The following is an 18,838-nucleotide window of genomic DNA, read 5'->3' as shown; positions in this document are numbered from 1 at the left end:
TGTACGTATACTGCTATTGTAACCTATCTCCGGTGCTGTCAAACCATGCTAGAACCGCTGGTCCGTTTAAAAAGCTCGTAATCCGTGAATTATCGCTACTCTTGTTATAAATCTACAGTTACATAAGGGAGCGGGGTTTATATGTGTAAGTGGTTTTATAAATAGTTTAATGTGAATTTGATAGGGTAAGCTTGATTAAACATCACTTGCTCGGGATGATCGGCAAAGCTCTGATCGATAGATCGAATGTATAAATACATTGCCACAAAACACTCTAGACCAAGATTTGAGTTATTGATAGAAGTCACACACGTACCTTTTCGTGTGTTTACGAACTTAACAAAAACAGCCGACATTTCCTTAAAGATAAAAGCAGAGCAAATAAGCTAATGATGAGGTATCAACATTATAATAGAGACGTGTGAACTATCACAAGGAGGCGCTGATGACCGCTAAGTGTCTGTTTGGACATTTTATTCTCACGGGGCCACAGTCTTTATTTATGATAAATATTTTGGGACATTTAAAGACATCGATTGATCTTCCCACACGATATGTTTACAGTTACTAATACATACTAATAAACCTCCAAACTCCCATGTACTTAAAGCAGTCTGTTTCCCACAAAAAAACGTTAGCTTGACTGTCTGCATTTTGTACTTCTCGCTATTTCACTATTTACTTCCTGAAACATTAAACTCGTTTATAAACATCATCGCGGCATTTTATTTAGCAAACACTTACATTATGTATTTGTACCTCAGAAACCGTCCGGGGTACTTCTGAGGACCAATATACAATACACATGCATTTTTTTTATTCCACTTAATAGTAGAAAGCAATGAAACCTCGTTAGAAACCTAACGCCATTGTAAGAAGCATAGGGACCTAATTGATAGGAAGGTACCGATTTTTGTTACGAGCGTAGCAGTTAGTTTCATGAGCAACTCACGCCATCTCACAGAATTGAATTTATTTTTATTCTAATTTAAGAAAAAAAAAAACAAAAAAAAAAAAAAAACAATAAAAATGTCAAGATTGAAGGTGTGGGTTAGAAAATCTTGAGGACATTTGTGCCCCCATTATGTTTCACCTTCCTACGCCATTGTGCTGAATCGCTGAGTGAGCTGGAGAGAGGGGAGTAATAGTGTGAAGTCTGAATAGTCCGATAGGGAGAATTAAAAGGGACAGAGAAGGAACGGTAAATGAGTAGAAAAATGTAGTCGTGCCAGCATACTATTTTGAAAAGATCACTGTATTTTTATTTATCATCACTGTTGTTGGATATTGTAAAATACTTGTGTGATAGTTAAATTTTTATTCTGAATACAGCTACAATACTAAAAGCGTCCATAACTGCAGGGACATAATTCCTCATATCAGTATTTATTCAGGTTTTATACGGCCTCATTGTAATTTACATCAAAAGCTGTTTTTGATCCGTTTCCCTAGATTGGAACAGGTTGGTTTGGAGGGGATTCGGCAGGGTGAGAACATTGGACCCACATTGTTTCAACCCTGACTACGCCCAAGTCTTTATAATGTAAAATGATTCATATGTAGACATAACGGGATTTATCTGCATCGTGCGCACCCAACATTGGGTTTGAAATGTTGAAGCTTCATATTAGTCTAAAACAAAATATCAAGATCTTTTTCCTGGGCCTTCAAGAGTCTAAAGGACGAGAAGCTGACCAGCTTACAGGAAATTCGTCATCACTTATAATATAGGCAGAAACAATGGTAGAAGAAGTACGCGAAGTAATAACTTGTTTTATATATTGAAACTTTCATTGGTTCAGACATTACTATAGAATTACTTATTTAACAAGAAAGTAAATTTGTCAACAATATGGCAAGCCAAGTTACCTTTTATTCTATTAATTCCGACATCGAAATTGAAATTTCCGATATCGGAATTAAAATTCCCCATATCTGAATAAAAAGTAACTTGGCTTGCCATACAACAACGCAATCAGTGGAGTTTAATAATCTAATATACTCTTACTTGGTTGAGATCCGTTTCCAGATAATGCCGACTCAAGCGAAAATCTGGCAATCGTGAGATAATGGACTTGCTACAGGAACTATAAATAGTAAATTGATTGCATGTTTTGTGATATTATATTGATCAACATCTTAATTAGATCAGTCATCATACTCCGTCCGTCGTCGTCCGGTTATCAACATCTTAATCAGATCAGTCATCATACTCCGTCCGTCGTCGTCCGGTTATCAACATCTTAATCAGATCAGTCATCATACTCCGTCCGTCGTCGCCCGGTTATCAACATCTTAATCAGATCAGTCATCATACTCCGTCCGTCGTCGCCCGGTTATCAACATCTTAATCAGATCAGTCATCATACTCCGTCCGTCGTCGCCCGGTTATCAACATCTTAATCAGATCAGTCATCATACTCCGTCCGTCGTCGTCCACCGGGCCTAAACTTTTCATTCAAACGACTTCTTCTCTCAATAACTGAAAGGTCTAGAGTACTGATATTTTGCCTGTAGCATGCTGGGATGAAGGGCTATCTAGGTTTTAAAAATAAATGATCTTGATATTCATTCAAGGTCACTGGGGTCAAAATGGCTTAAATCTTTAAACAACTTCTTGTGAATAACTAAGAGGCCTAGATACCTATATATTGAGTTTATGACATGCTGGGATAAGGGGCTACGAAGTTTGTACAAAGAAATGACCTTGACCATCATTCAAGGTTAATACACTGGTCAAAATGTCTAAAACCTTTAAACGACTTTGTGTAAATAATAATTAAGAGACTTAGACTTGATATTGAGCCTGAAACATGCTGGGATGAAGGGATATCAAGTTTTTTCAAACGAATGACATTGACCTTCATTCAAGTACACAGCTGTCAAATAGAGTAGAAACTTACAACTACTGGAAAATTGGTAGTATACAGTCCTTTGTTAGTTGAAGAAAAGGAAACATTTTCAGTCTATTAAATTCCTTTTGTATTTTGCCCTCCTGCATACTTTAAATTTGCTGTATTATGTCAATAGTCATATGACCATTTTGGTGTAGTAGTTATGGCATTACTAATTCTGGAACTAAGGGCCTAGATACCTATATTTGAGTTTATGACATGCTGGATAAGGGCTACGAGTTTGTACAAAGAAATGACCTTGACCATCATTTAAGGTTAATACACTGGTCAAAATGACTAAAACCTTTAAACGACTTTGTGTAAATAATAATTAAGAGACTTAGATTTGATATTGAGCCTGAAACATGCTGGGATGAAGGGATATCAAGTTTTTTCAAACGAATGACATTGACCTTCATTCAAGTACACAGCTGTCAAATAGAGTAGAAACTTACAACTACTGGAAAATTGGTAGTATACAGTCCTTTGTTAGTTGAAGAAAAGGAAACATTTTCAGTCTATTAAATTCCTTTTGTATTTTGCCCTCCTGCATACTTTAAATTTGCTGTATTATGTCAATAGTCATATGACCATTTTGGTGTAGTAGTGTTATTTTACTACTTTTATTTTGTATACGTTATATTTTAGTGCGCGTTCGCGTATGGTCCGTGTAGCGATAGTCGCGGGTCGCGGATACGCAATGCGACAAGATCGTTGGCGCGCGCGCGGAAAAGGCACGTGTAAGTGAGAGCGATGAGTTATGTGAATGTGACGTAATGTGTATGTCAATCATATTTGTGTCCTTATATGGTATTAGTCTATTGTCTACGTCGAGTGAATGTTGGGTAGTTTATCTGGGGTATTGGTCACTTGGGGTTTGGATGACCAAGAGGCAACATCGATCTCTAGTAGATGAACTGATTGCAGACTCATAGGAAATTAGCCCAATACATAATTGTAAGTACCTGTATGTAGTTTAAATATTATTATCATAATATAATATAATATCTATTTAATATATTTGATTATGGTAATCGTTTATTTAAAAGTAACTTATCATTTTTGGAATTTCGATAAATTTTAATATCGGGCATAATTATTCAGACGGAGAGTGATTTCGATGGTATTGGTATTGTTTTAATTAATTGTATTGTTTTATTATTTCAACAGTATAAAACGAGTGGTTTGAGCTCGTCGGACGACGGTCCGGTGAAACCCTCTTCACACTGAAGAGGTGGGTATTTTTATATATGCTATAGTTATGTAATAGTTGCCATCTATACATATAGATGTTGTTAATTGCTATTATATATGTTCTGATAACGAACTGGTTAACTATCCGTTAGAACATGTAAAGTAATATTGAACATATGAGTATAGCCGTATAATTGTATGTATATAGATAACTGTATATTAAATGGTAATATGATGTAATTCATGTTACAGGGTATTATTTTAATGAATAAATGAAGTGAACCTGACAACAGCATTGGTGTCTTCCTTGAAACCATAGCTACTACATTGGCCCATGAGCCTCTTGTCACGAAAGCTGTTGTTTTACTTGTTTATTAAATAAAAAGTTGGACAAAGTTTTTTCAAATACCAAGGTGGAAGGATTAAAGTCAAAAAGTGGACTGTTATACCTTATGATCAAAACAAAACAAATGTGTTTCTGATGGTTTTAATGTATTTGGGGACAAAATAAAAACAAACAATGTAACATGTAATTCACAATAGTACATTAACCAGGGAATTCAGAGTACATACCAGGAACATAAATTACATATACACTGCTCTGTTTACTATTAAAGGTGACCCATATAGCGATGTCCAGCGACACAACAATATTTTGTCAGTAGCCAAAAGTATAACTTGTGGCAAATATTACCTTTGTAAGTTAAGAAATATACATGTATGTACTTTCAGATATATAAAGAACAATATGATAAATTTTTGGATCTCTTTCAGGAACAGGAATGTTATTTCATTAGATCACCATGACAATATTCAATCCATTTAAGATTTTGAAATATGAAGTTTCACAAAGACACTTTGAGAAATACAGGATGTTCAATGAAAAAGCACTATTTTGTAGTTTAAATGCTTCAAACATTTCACAAGGTTAAAACATAATGCTAATTTAAATAACAAAATAAATATATGTATCAGAAACAAAAACAAGTACTAAAGTGTTTAGATCACATCCTCCTTCAGAACAGTATAAATCCACCATAAACAGCTTTCCATAGGTTATCTCCCTTTATACCAACAGTGTCATGTTTGTCATGTTTACCTCCCTTTATAAAAACCCAAACAGTTGTTTCCCTTTATTGCATCTTTAATAATAAGACAAATGTCGTCCACCACATTCCGGTTACACAGCCGTGAGAGCACTATAATACACACTGCTAGCTTGTCGTACAAGATCCTGTAAACATCTCTGTTTGTAATGATTAGATCATATTCTATGAGTGTCCTTTCACTACTTAGATGGTGCGGTCGTCATCGGGTCACAACCACGAACTGTGAAGTCAGCTGGAGGCTGGTAGTAAATTTGATTGTAAAGATAATCTCCCGAAATTTCTGTATCACTTTTTGCTATTTCTGCGGCTTCTTCTACCTCTTTTCGTACTTCTGTATCTATTTTCTGTAAATTAAGATTGTAAAAGTTTGATTAAAATCTGAGGAGATAGAGAAGAGTCCTCCACCTCCTTGCCACAAAATTTCATTTAATAATATTACTATATATTACATATAATATGTTACATACAGTTCAAATCATTCCGTCATTCTACAGTCTTTTCATAGGACATGTGCCGATAAATACTATAACTGCTCCCCTATACTTATACGAATCCTTTTTTACCTTCAGTTCATCAGCAGTAACTATGTTGGATGAGAGTAGTTTTTCCTTGAATGTGGTAATGGGGTCTTTCTTCTCGCGAATTTCTTTAACTTCCTCTCTGCTTCGGTAACTATACAGGGGATCGGAAGAAAAGTTTGACATTATAGAAAATAAAAATACATATAAGTGAACATCTTCAAAGATCATGACTTTATCTGTCAATTTGCTAGTATATTTAAAATAGATTCTTGGAAACATAATAAAATTTCATTTAAAAAATAGATAAAAGTTTGACACATATGAGAAATGAAAGCATTTTGCATGTGTAATAGGTTATGGAGAAGGTTGAGAATTTAGGTAGAGTTTTGTATTGCCTTCTATAAAACATACCTTGTACCAGGGTCACTCATACTGTGTCCACTGTATCTGTATGTAGCTACCTCCAGAAGGATGGGACCATTCTTAAGAACATATTCTTTACAGAATCTCATGGCTTCTCGAACAGCAAGTACATCCATACCATCACACTAAAGTTCAAGGTCAACAAAATGCAAGTTATGGTCTGTTCAACAAATTACAAGAATGCAGTTTTTTAAGAAATGCAGATTTGTCTCCCTTATGTTCATTTTTACATGGTAAATTACCTTAAGATGTTAGAGTTACCTCCCTTAGTGTTCAGTAATTGAATATCATATTGACGTATATCACAACCAAACTATTAAAGATGCTCCACCGCTGACAAATGGTATTTTTTCACTATTATAAACAGGAGCAGACGGTTTAGTATTTTTCTTCAATTACAAAAGTTACTTACTTTAGACCATTACCACCATTGAAAAGTTTGGGCTTCTAATTTTACTTCAAGTCAAAAATATAAAAAATAATTAATTGCATCCCGAAAAAATTACGTGCCACTGTATCCTATATGGAATGAAGTACTGATTGCGCATGCTTCAAAGGCGAAGTAAATTATTTTATATTATTTTTTCTGTTAATTATAAATATATACACACGATTTAACACAAATTATTGTTCAAATGGTGAATATCATTTATGCTCTGTCGGCGGTGGAGTATATCTTTAAATAATATTAAGGGAAAACCAAAATATGTCTTTATTCCTTGAAAATATGAAGCTTAGGCTTCTCCTTCACCTTCTGTTGTTTATTATGGTTCTGATATATTTGTACAACATCAAAATTTATTTTTGCACAGAAAAAATATGCATTTTACACAAGTTTTTACGGTACATTGCTAAATTATTCACACCTAATTTCAAAATGAACTGTTCCAGTCTTTGAACTGGAATAGTTCAAATGCGAGTTCATGGGTGAGAAAATCACAAGAATACAGAAGTATTGTACTTAGACTGCGAGTTGCTTATACCCACCCTTATGCCTGGTACATAATCACCACGGGTATAGTAGTCAATACAAGCAGAGGCGCGTTCAGCACTGGTGCCCATACCATACCCGTTGTTCTCACAAACAAACACACAAGGCAGGTCCCACAGTTTCGCAATATTGAATGTCTCAAACAGCTGGCCCTGATTGGCTGCTCCGTCACCATACAGGGTCACACATATATTCTTCTCCTTCCGGTACTTCATGGCAAAGGCGATACCAGCACCCAAGGGTACCTATGGAAGACAAATGTCAAACAATAATATAACATCACCAGTGTTATTATTTAGGTTTAACCCCCGATATTTACCCAAAGGTAATCAACAAATGTCATATTGCATAAGTCCTAACTAGTGTTGTTATCTATTATGTTGTTGAATGTTTTAGTGGAATGGATAAGCATGAAAATTGTACAAAGTTTGAAGAAAGCATTGAACTTTGTATATGACTTCTTTATGACATAAGGTTTAAGAACAATAATGGACCCCAAAAAATCACAATCTCTGATGAACATCATATTTGTTTTCAAAATGGCCACCAAAAACACCTTCATAAATTGAACATCCAAATCCATATCTTTTATACATTATGAACATCCTGGTTGTGTCAAATTCATGTTAAAGGTTTGTCAATTTGTATTCAAAGATGGCTGCCAAATTTACGACCTACAGCTACTTATAGCATATATAATTGACAAAATTGATAAACATATAAGTAATTATTAAACATTTTTGTGGTGTTTGATATACAGATAATATGACTTTTATTTGATCCAAGAAGTCTATCAGCATTAACCCATAAGACTCCTTCAACAGCAGTTTGGAAACTGTTAAACACACTTGACAGGAACTACATTACAACACATGCTCAAGCCTGCTCATCATGATATTATATCATTGATAGGTATAAATCAAAATACCAGATACAGCTGATAGACTGGTCTGATGTGTATCCTTACCTGAGCTCCGACAATTCCATTTCCTCCATAGAAGTTTTTGCCATACATATGCATAGAGCCACCTTTGCCCAAAGAGCAGCCAGATTTTTTGCCTACAATATCAAATAAGCAATCTGCATGAATTTTTGCAGGTTAAATCTAAATGCTGAATACTGCATCAAGCATTATTTTTAAACTTAAAACTTGATTGATTGGAAATTAGTAAATCAAAGTTAAATGTATATCGGTAAGTAGATAGAGCCGACACTGGTAAAATGTTAACATAAGTGGATTCTAAAACCCAATAATATATAGGATGATTGAAGTATGGAAACATGGAAACTACAGGAATGTATATGGAGACAGGGTCCTCTCTTCATAGACAGATTTTGACTACGATCTGGCTTCCTTAAAGATGCTCCACCACCGATAGAGCATAAATGATAATCATCATTTGAACATTAATTGATGTTCAGTATTGTGTATATTTTTTTTATATTATTAACTTGAAATAAAATTAGAAGCTCAAACTTTTTCATTGTGTAATGATGTAAAGTAAGTAACTTTTATAACTGAAGTGAAATACTAAATCATCTGCTTCTGTTTTTGATAGTGAAAAATACCATTTGTCAGCGATGGAGCATCTTTAAGCGTATTGATTAGTCTTTACATATACTACCCCTCCCCCTCACCCCACCCCACCCCACCCCAGATACAATGTTACATCACCACATACAGCTGACATCATATTTAGATGGTAAGTGGTGTACATCTCATTGATTTATATTTGCATTTTGTGAAAAAATGAGGTAAAGGAATATTATGTGGCTGATAAGGTGAAACATCTACCATGGAGTCATCTATCACTACGAAACCAGATCAGTTGATCCAGTCAACACCCACCACCACCATGGAGTCAACCACAATGTTTATATAACAGGGAGAATGAAATGTTTTATTTTATTGGAAATCTCATACTGCATGTATAAAGGCTTTTTTACCAAAAACTGGCATAAACATTGTTTTTCACATAATTTTCCTAATTGGTGAGACAATAACCAGAATATTGGAGATAGATGGATGCCCTGTATGTATCGGCCTACCTGTGAGCTCAGCCAGTACTCCCAGTATTGATACCCCACGCATGTAGGTCCAGCCGTGAGCTCTGTAGGCTGTTATGACTGCATCATCGGGAGTAATAGCAGCTTCCATACCGACACAGCAAGCCTCCTGGAAATACATTAAAACAGGTATTTACAGGAGAAATTTTCTTAAATATTCAGAAATACTTAGATTTAATGTAATGAATGAAATTAAGGAATATGATTAATTTTTCTTCTTATACAGATTATTGCACAGTAACAAAACTACAGATTTTCTGTTTTGTTTAATTTGAAAATTGCTAGCTAATTGACATGTTTTTGTCAAGATTATTTTTCAAAACAGCAATCAAATGATATTCCAAAGCATGTTTACTTGTCCTGAGTAGAGATGACAGAATCCTCGGACTTGCTTGGCTTTATACATATTGCCAGCTGTTGTCTCCATCCTTCTGACCGTCTGCATCTCTCGGTAAAACTTGATACATTCCTCTCTGTTTGTGGTCACTTCTGTAGATGGACCCATGTCCAGTCTGTGTAGGTCAAAATCCTGCAACATTTTACATATCTGTGATGAGAAACGCAGGGCTCTGTTATCAAATACTGTTAGGTCAAATCAATAAGGGTTTATAAGTTTATGTAAGGACATGCCAGGTTTGTTGGTGAAGGAAAGCTGGAGTATCCAGAGAAAGACCACCAATTAGCGGTCAGCACCTGGCAAGTGCCAAACTGGCGACCAAGAGGTGGAGGGCTTGTGATAAAATGTCTTGACATCTTAACCACTCAACCACCACGCCCCTTCAAAATTAATAATTAATAAACATTTTCAGTAGTTTTATATATCGGTTTGTTAAGCTCTACATTCTATTAACAGCCAGGGTCATGCATAAACATGCCAGGTTCGATGGTGGAGGAAAACTTGAGGACCAGCAGTCAGTACCTGGCAACCTGCCCCACCTGGACTGGTGGTAATACATGTAAGTTAATTGGGACATCTTAACCACTCGGCCATCACATTCTAGGTGTATCTGGTTAGAACACAGGTTCTATTTATCGGGTATATAATTCCTTACATTGCTCAGATGTTATAACATACTGGTAATCACTTTACAATACTTTTTTATATTTGTACGTCAGAGGTCAAACTGAAATGTTTGGGAGAGTAACATCATTATCATAATTGATGTGAAAGAAAATAACAGTGGCATATCAAATTATTAAACAAGTTAAATCCTTTTCATACTACCCCCGTTTGTAGTCATTAGTGTAAGATTCTAATCATCGTATGACTAGTATTGATGGAAAATACAGACAAAACTTTCGATTTCTGTTTTACATTTATTTCTACATGTATATTGAGTGGCATCAGCGAATGATTTTGATTATGATGCCACACAATATCCCCTGTGACATCACAATGTGTTATTACTTATTACAGGTGTGTATTACAATATTTATGACATTGCCATACGGATGAATGGGCCAGTAATGTGATAAAAACATTACCTTCGTTGTGAATGTTACGAAAGGCTGAATGGGCCAGTAATGTGATAAAAACGTTACCTTTGTTGTGAATGTTGCTGAAGCTGCTGTTGAGTATTTGCCATTGCACAGTGATGCCCCATACTTCCACTGAAAAAGAAAATCATCTTAAAAATGTTTTTGAAGACCTTATGTATCTGATATTTACTTTGAAATGAAAAAAAAAGATAAAATCTATATACAATGTACTACGTATTTTGTAAAATAAAATGTATTTTTTTTCTAATTCAGAACTTAACTTTTTATTTTCTATTTTCAATATAAAAAATAACCAATGTAGACTAAGATTTAAAAAGAGATATTTTTGTTTTAATATATTAAAGATGAAAAACATGTACCAGTTCTTACAGTATCAAATTTTATAATTAGATAAGTGAATGATAAATAAAAAGTTAAAACAGGTGTTAATGAAACCCTTTTTCTTCTTTTAGCTTTCCTGCATAAAACAATGCATCTATCAATTTATCTCCTTATTAAAGCTTTTGTTTACATATTTTTTGTTCTCTGAGACAGAATGATGCCTTTGAAAATAAATAAAAGATGCATACATACAATTATTACCAAAGCATATGATCACACTAATTTATACATCAGATACATGAATACTTCAGGCAAAACAAAAATTAAAATGGTGCAAATTGAAATTAAATATGTCACATCCATGTTTAAAGATGAGGTAAACAATTTTTCTTAAGTGCATATAAATGTACAAATATTTAAAAGAAAAACAAAAGCCGTATTCGCCTTAATTAGCGCCCATGGCCAAATTACAAAATTGTAACAAGGGAGGAGCTTATTAGTGAACCAAAATTTAAGTTGTGAACGAAAAAAGTCTGTTACAGTGAATATGCGTATGCATTTTACCCTTGAGACAGTTTATGTCATGATTTAGATGTAAATATGCGTATATGCAGTGAATATGCGTATGCATTTTACCCTTGAGACAGATAATGTCATGATTTAGATGTAAAAGACTCACAAGTTAGAGACATCACATATTGCAAAACATTGTTAAATCAATGGGATGAGGCTGTTTATACAACTTTAACTCCTTATCCAGAAAGGGCGAGGGGCGTTAATTATGGCAAATAGTAATACAGTAATTTTGGCCGAATACAGTATTATATTTTGGTATGGTATAAACATTTAAGGAGTGGGAAGTACATGATTTTACCAACATATATAAGAAGTTGCAGGATATTGATAATAGTATGACTTTTGATGTCCTTTGAAACTTGAATATATGTAAAAGCTTAGTAGGTAAGAATAAAGCATAAAAAGAAAGCCAGATCATAAACAAACATTAACAAATAACGACATGTTTCAGGCCAGATGTATAATTGCAATTGAAACAGGATATACATACCATATTCGCCATAATTAGAGCTCAGAGAGCTTACCGGGTAAATAATTGAACAAAGGAGGCGCTCATTAATGAACCAAAATGTAAGTTGTTGACAAAAAAAGTCAGTCATATTTAATCTTTCTGTAATCAATATCCTCTAACGGGGGAAATAAAGCTTGATGATGATGATGATGGGAAGGGGGCACTTATACAACTTCAACTCTACAGAAAAGGGGAGAGGCGCTGATAGGGGGAGGGGCGCTAATTTCATTGAATACGGTACATGTATATCAACACTGCTCCCATTTGTAAGTTGTTGAATAAAATGATTGACACAAAAGGCTATAAACTGAAAATAGATTTACAACATCGATAACAACTATATTATACATGTATGCATATATGTGTAATGGGATTCTCACAATCCTTTGGAACATGGATGTCTGATTATTTTTCATCCTTGTGTTAGTCTGTGCCAATGTTGATTTGTTTCGGTCCACATCCATATTGATTGACTGGGGAGTTTTGAGTGTCTGATCACCCTTTGTTCGCTTAATGGTATGATTGGACATCAGAGAGTAATTCATTAAAGTGACCGATCTCCCATCATATGTCACAAATCGTTTGTATCTTACCTGCAATTAATGAATACCTGCTGTGTCAATAAAGTGAAAGTTGACATTTTAGAAAAGATAAAGAACTGGAATTTAATAACCTCTTCCAATGTATAATTTTTAACTTTTTGTGCACCATTGATAATTTGTTAATTTGTGTTTTATTCACATATGCGATTACAAGGAAAATTTATTTTCATGGTTTTACCGGCACTGACACTGTGCGTAGTCAGTGTAGAGTGTTAGTAAACTTATTTACAGTAAATGATGCACAAAGAAATATTCTACAGCTATGCACATAAGGATGAACTGAAACGATTTTTCTTACCGCTTTTGTAATCGCCGACGGAGAAAAGGTCCCCAGCTTCTTAAACGGTAGCATCTTTCTTGACAGAGGTCAAAAATTCGCCAAACGGAAGTAGGATGGATAAAGAGGGGAGATAACTCCAAGACACAATAAATTACTTAGGTGTCACTCATCGAAAAATCCTAGATAGATTGGGAAAATACATTGTGTAGTACTAAATATGTATAGGAACTATTCCTTTCTTTTTGTTAAATCTAACTTCACACGATTAAAAAATTCTATTAAAGTATTAAAAAAAATTCAGATAATGTAATTTGAATTTTTGACATACTGTAGTACATATATGTACCTGACAATTTTCCATTTAAATGACAGAAATATGTACTTTGTTGTAGATGTTGCTCTAAAAGGGGCCCCCATTGCGATTTTGTCATATTTAGTTAACGATTCAGGTTAGATTGTTTTGAAAAAAAAAGAATTGGAATAATAAGGCCCATCTCAGTAAAGATATTTATAAGAAATAAAACGTTTGATATAAATCTTACGAATGCTCACATAACTCAAAATTTGCCCCTAAAGTTTATACATTGTTTGTTGAGCTTTATGCTCGATATTCCAGGGGTTTATTATTATTTTTTGTCTTTCAGATCAAGAGTCGGACTCAAATGGTTGAGTGCATTTGACTCTGGGAGGTAACTAGTCCGCTAAACCTGTCTATAAGTTATTAGTCTTTTTCATTTTTCATTTTTTTTGCCTAATATATATATAAGGCAAAAAAAAAAAAAAATATATATATATATATATATATATATATATATATAAAGCCTAATAATATAGGCAGGTTTAGCGGACTAGGAGGTAACACGCATTTTATTTGTAAATCAAATTTGGTTACAGTATTAAATATGTTTTTATATGATAAAACTTATTTTTTTGGGTCGTGATGATTGACAAGGGCTGACCTGAAGGGGTTCGGGTGTGTTATGTTTGCTACTGAAATTGGTAGGTAATTCCAGTCAGAGATGGTTCTGGGAGATGGTTGGTGTAAATTTGGTTTTGTGTGCTCCTCTAGATCTGTTGTGATGAATTCATTGCCACAGTTTTATTTATGATAATATGGAATATTACCAGTCTGTGATATCTGATAATGACATTCAAATGCAACCATTTAATGTCGCTCCTTACAGAAAGGATAGAACAACTGGGCCGGGGGGTGGGGTTATTGTTTATTATAAAAATACTGTCGTGTTGAAGAGAAGAAGGGATTTGGAAAGAGATGATGTTGAGTTACTCTGGTTAGAGGTTCTAATAAATAATCATAAATTTCTCCTTGGCTGTATATATAGACCTGATAGTAATATTGATTACTTGGGCAAACTTGACGATACATTAACTAGAGCTACTGATACTTCACTAGATGTTATACTTACAGGTGATATTAATGTTGATATGCTAAATTTACCACTAAATGATCATTTATCAAGACTCCTTATTAAACATAACCTTGCTAGCCTTATCAATGAACCTACAAGAATAACACCTGATAGTGCCACTTCCATCGATATTATCTTTACTAACAACCCCAACCTAATAACTAATACTTTTGTATCACCACATTCTGTAGTGACCATTCGTCAGTTCATGCTCAAATTTCTCTTACTGTTTTTAAACAGGTGACTTATAAAAAAACTATATTAAAATATGACGAATCTGATTTTGAAAGTATGAATAATGCTCTCCTTAATATTGACTGGTTGAACTTATCAACACTTCAAGACCCAGACACATTTAACTCATTTATTATAGACTCAATCACCGAACAAGTCAACAGTTTCATTCCGACCAAAATTATTACTGTGCGTCCAAATGATAAGCCCTGGATGAATAATACCAACAGATTAAAAATGAGACAACACAATAGAATACATAGAAAAGCTAAAATAAATAATACCCCCCACTACTGGGAACGATTTCGTTATCTTAGGAATGAAACAATTGACTTGATTCGTGTGGCTAAAAAAAAACTACATCAAAAAGCTTGAAAATTGTCTAAATGAAAACTCGGTCCCTCCAGACAAATGATAGAAGATAGCAAAATCTATTACTAACTTCACTAATAAATCCTCTTCTATTCCACCTATTGAATCTGATAATCAAACCATCAATCATCCTATTGATAAAGCAGAAATCCTGAATAATCATTTTAGTAATATTTCTACATCTTCACCAAACCTTGAATTATCTCAGTTAGCTCAGCCCTAATATACCTTACTCACTTACTAATATTCAAATCACTCAACAAGATGTATCTGACCAAATTAATAATCTTAATGTAAATAAACCCCCTGGTCCAGACGGTATAGTTCCTAAAATAGTAAAACAATTGTGTAACTCACTTACTCTCCCTCTCAGTCTTCTATTTAATAAAACTCTGGATTCAGGAATAATTCCAATTAGTTGGAAACAATCAAATGTAAATGCTATATATAAAGGGAATGGGTCATCCAATGATGTTCAAAATTATAGACCTATCTCGATAACCTCTTGTTTCAGTAAAATAATGGAAAAATAGTATTTAAATATCTCTACAACTATCTTATGGAGAACTCTATATTATCTAAGCATCAGTCTGGCTTCATACCAGGTGATTCCACTGTTAATCAACTGTTGTTTATTTATAATGAAATTGTTAGCAATATGGACCAGGGAAAGGAACTTCGATTTATTTTTTGTGATATAAGTAAAGCATTTGACAGAGTATGGCATAAAGGTATTTTACATAAACTCCAGATGTATGGAATAAATGGAAATTTACTTCTATGGTTCGACAATTACCTATCTGATAGATTACAAAGAGTGACCACAGAAGGCTACTATTCACAGTTCAAGGTTGTAAATGCTGGGGTACCCCAGGGATCAGTACTCGGGCCTCTTCTTTTTCTCTTCTACATCAATGATATCACTGGTAATCTTTCAACTAATACCAAACTTTTTGCAGATGACACCTCCTTGTACGTAATTATAGATGAAAACCCAGCACAAGCAGCTCAAGCACTAACAACTGACCTCTCTAACATTAGTGAATGGGCAAAAACATGGGACATCAAATTTAACCCTAACAAAACCAAATCAGTACTATTTTCCAGAAAACATAACAAAAACAGCCCCCCAATAAACTTCCAAAACAATCAAATCACTGACACATCTGAACACAAACACCTAGGGCTTACACTTAAGGACGATGCATCATGGAAACAACACATCCTTAACATATATGAAAAAGCATACAGTAGATTAAACATTCTTCGTTACATTAAAAATAAAGTAAATCGTCAGTCATTAATTAAAATTTACACAGCATTTATTAGGCCAATCTTAGAATACGCAGATATAATATGGGATAATTGCACTCAACAATCAAAAGACCTTTTAGAATCTGTCCAATTAGAAGCAGCCAGAATTATTACAGGACTTAGGTCTGGAACATCTCACAATAAACTTTATACAGAACTTGGATGGGAAACACTATCAGTAAGAAGACACAAACACAAACTAATAATGATGTACAAAATAATGCATGGCCTATCACCACAATACTTACAAGATATCCTAAATCCTTTCAATAACATTAACAATCAAAACAATAATGGCTATGCTATCAGACATGCAGAACTAATAATTATTTTGATAGTTTCATCCCACTAATGTGTCGCACTATAAACACTTCTGATAACAATCTCTTTAACTCTCCTTCTCTCTCAGCCTTTAAACACCAACTTAATAAAGATGTCCCAGTTGTAATTGAATCAACCCAAATTTTTAAAACAGAAGGTGATAGAAGAGCTAATATTATTCTTTGTCAACTTAGAAATTTGTGTAGTAATCTTAATTCCCGCCTATATACTGACCATTTATCTGATGATACATCTTGTGCTTGTTCTTTTGAAAATGAAACTATATCCCACTGTTTTCTCGATTGCCCTTTATATGACCAACATAGACTTTCCCTGTTTACCTCCATTAGTAGTTATGCAAATCATAACCATATTGATATCAATATTCTTCTTCAAGGCTGTCCTGACTGTGATAAAACTATAAACAGACAATTACTTCATGATGTTCACCTATATATAGGTAAATCTAGACGTTTTAATCTCTATATGATTTAAATTAGCCATGACATAAGTTTTTGAAATAAGCTTATGAAATTTAAAGATTCTCCTTAAAAAAAAAAAAAAAAAAAATTACTATATAACATTTGAATAACATTGTATATATTCTACTATAATTATCCTCTGATAAAGATATACTTGGAGTATTTTGTTGAGTATGGTTGTTTTAATACTGTTACTTTGTTTTATTCTATATACAGCATACACATATCTTATTAAAAGTATATACATGTGTATATTTTCAATTATTTTCAGGAAATTTAAACAGTATTGAGAGCAGTGACAAGTGTATATATATACACATGGACTGTTGGTCATTGTCTGTCAATATCTGAGTAACATTTGGTCTAATTAGTAATATAACATGTTCTTGTATTAAAATAATAGCTGTATTTATATTATGTGTGTTGTGTGAATGGAGTATGCAAAAGAGTTATCTCCCTTTATATGTTGTAAAATTTCATTTCAAAACTTAATTATAATATCTATAATTGATGTAAGTTTAAACTATTACTTTTGCCACCATTGGAGAGAATTTATATAGGCTTTGCCTGTTATTTAATCCATTTGACTTGTAACATCTTTGTCAATAAAATTTGTTGAAATGAAATGAATATTACCAGTCTGGCTGGGTTTTTTATTGTTTTAGCTAGGGGCTCCCATTCTAGTGATTGTATCATATTGGTGACGCAGCCAGGGTTTCTTTATCTATGGTCATTATAAACAAATCGAGTAGCCCTTCTTTGTATGTTCTCTGTGGATAGGACTTGTTCAGATAGATAGGGATCCCAGCAAGGTACTGTATACTCAAGTGATGGTCTTACTAATGATGGGTATGTTATGGCAATGCCTTTCCTGATGCAATATGACTTATTGCATCTCGGAAAACTTAGTGTTTTAATTGTTTTGTAGGTGATTGCTTGTATGGAATGGTTCCAGTTTAGATCTGATGTGAAAGTAACCCCTAGATATTTACTGGAATCTAGGTTGTCAAAGACCTTGTTCTGTAAATAGTATTGATGTTTAAGTGTGTTTTCCTTCTTGGAGATGTTTATGATAGATCTTTTTTTTTACATTGAATCTAATTTGCCATCTTTCCACCCATGACTCGAGTTGGTTTAGGTCATTTTGAAGCTTGTAACGATCATCTATGGATTGACTTGTATTTCCTTACAAGAGATGGTAATTAGTTAGTGAGGTAAAGGCCCAGCATGTTGTCAGCCCTGGATGGAAAGTGAGCATGTTGAGGTCATTGAACATAGTTAAAAATCGTGCACTTATGATTTTGGGGTAGTTACTACTACAGATTGTTCCATTTGACCAGCTGATGTCACAGAGGTTGAAATCGCCTTAGACTAGCCAAAAGATGTGGTTTGGAAACTTGTGAAAAAGATAAGAAATTTCAGAGATAGTGTCTTCTATGAAAATCCGATCAAATCTGATTCTATTCGGACGCCAATAGAAGGAGGCAACTATAATAGGTTTTTCTTTCTCAAGATGGATTCAAGCTGCCACAATATCATTTTTTTTCTGTCATTCCTAAAAAGTGCACATTCTGTATAATTCAGTATCGCATATGTCAGGTTAAAGCCAGGTTTTAGTTCCAATAAAGATGTCAGGCTTTGTTGATTCAATGAGTATGGAAATCTCATTACGTTTGGATCTTCGACTTTGGAAATT

General features: G+C 33.9%; 1 protein-coding gene across 2 annotated transcripts; it reads right to left on the bottom strand.

The window, feature by feature from the left end:
* Positions 1 to 4,559: 4,559 nt before the first annotated feature.
* Positions 4,560 to 13,130, bottom strand: LOC138323465 (probable pyruvate dehydrogenase E1 component subunit alpha, mitochondrial). Of its 2 annotated transcripts, XM_069268100.1 has the most exons (10): positions 13,008 to 13,115; positions 12,488 to 12,700; positions 10,742 to 10,810; positions 9,555 to 9,728; positions 9,182 to 9,308; positions 8,100 to 8,191; positions 7,129 to 7,377; positions 6,130 to 6,266; positions 5,761 to 5,869; positions 4,560 to 5,541 (listed from the first exon to the last, which is right to left on the bottom strand). In XM_069268100.1, exons 1-10 carry the CDS (start codon positions 13,059 to 13,061, stop codon positions 5,377 to 5,379), a joined length of 1,389 nt encoding a protein of 462 aa, XP_069124201.1. In that variant the 5' UTR covers positions 13,062 to 13,115; the 3' UTR covers positions 4,560 to 5,376. The 2 variants fall into 2 exon arrangements, with proteins under 2 accessions (XP_069124201.1, XP_069124210.1); XM_069268109.1 differs by lacking the exon at positions 12,488 to 12,700 and having other exon boundaries at positions 13,008 to 13,130.
* Positions 13,131 to 18,838: the final 5,708 nt, after the last annotated feature.

This window comes from Argopecten irradians, chromosome 1 (genome assembly GCF_041381155.1).
Source record: "Argopecten irradians isolate NY chromosome 1, Ai_NY, whole genome shotgun sequence".
Taxonomy (NCBI): Eukaryota; Metazoa; Mollusca; class Bivalvia; order Pectinida; family Pectinidae; genus Argopecten; species Argopecten irradians.
Note: the sequence above shows the minus strand (reverse complement) of the source record. Positions and strands in the feature narration are given on the sequence as shown.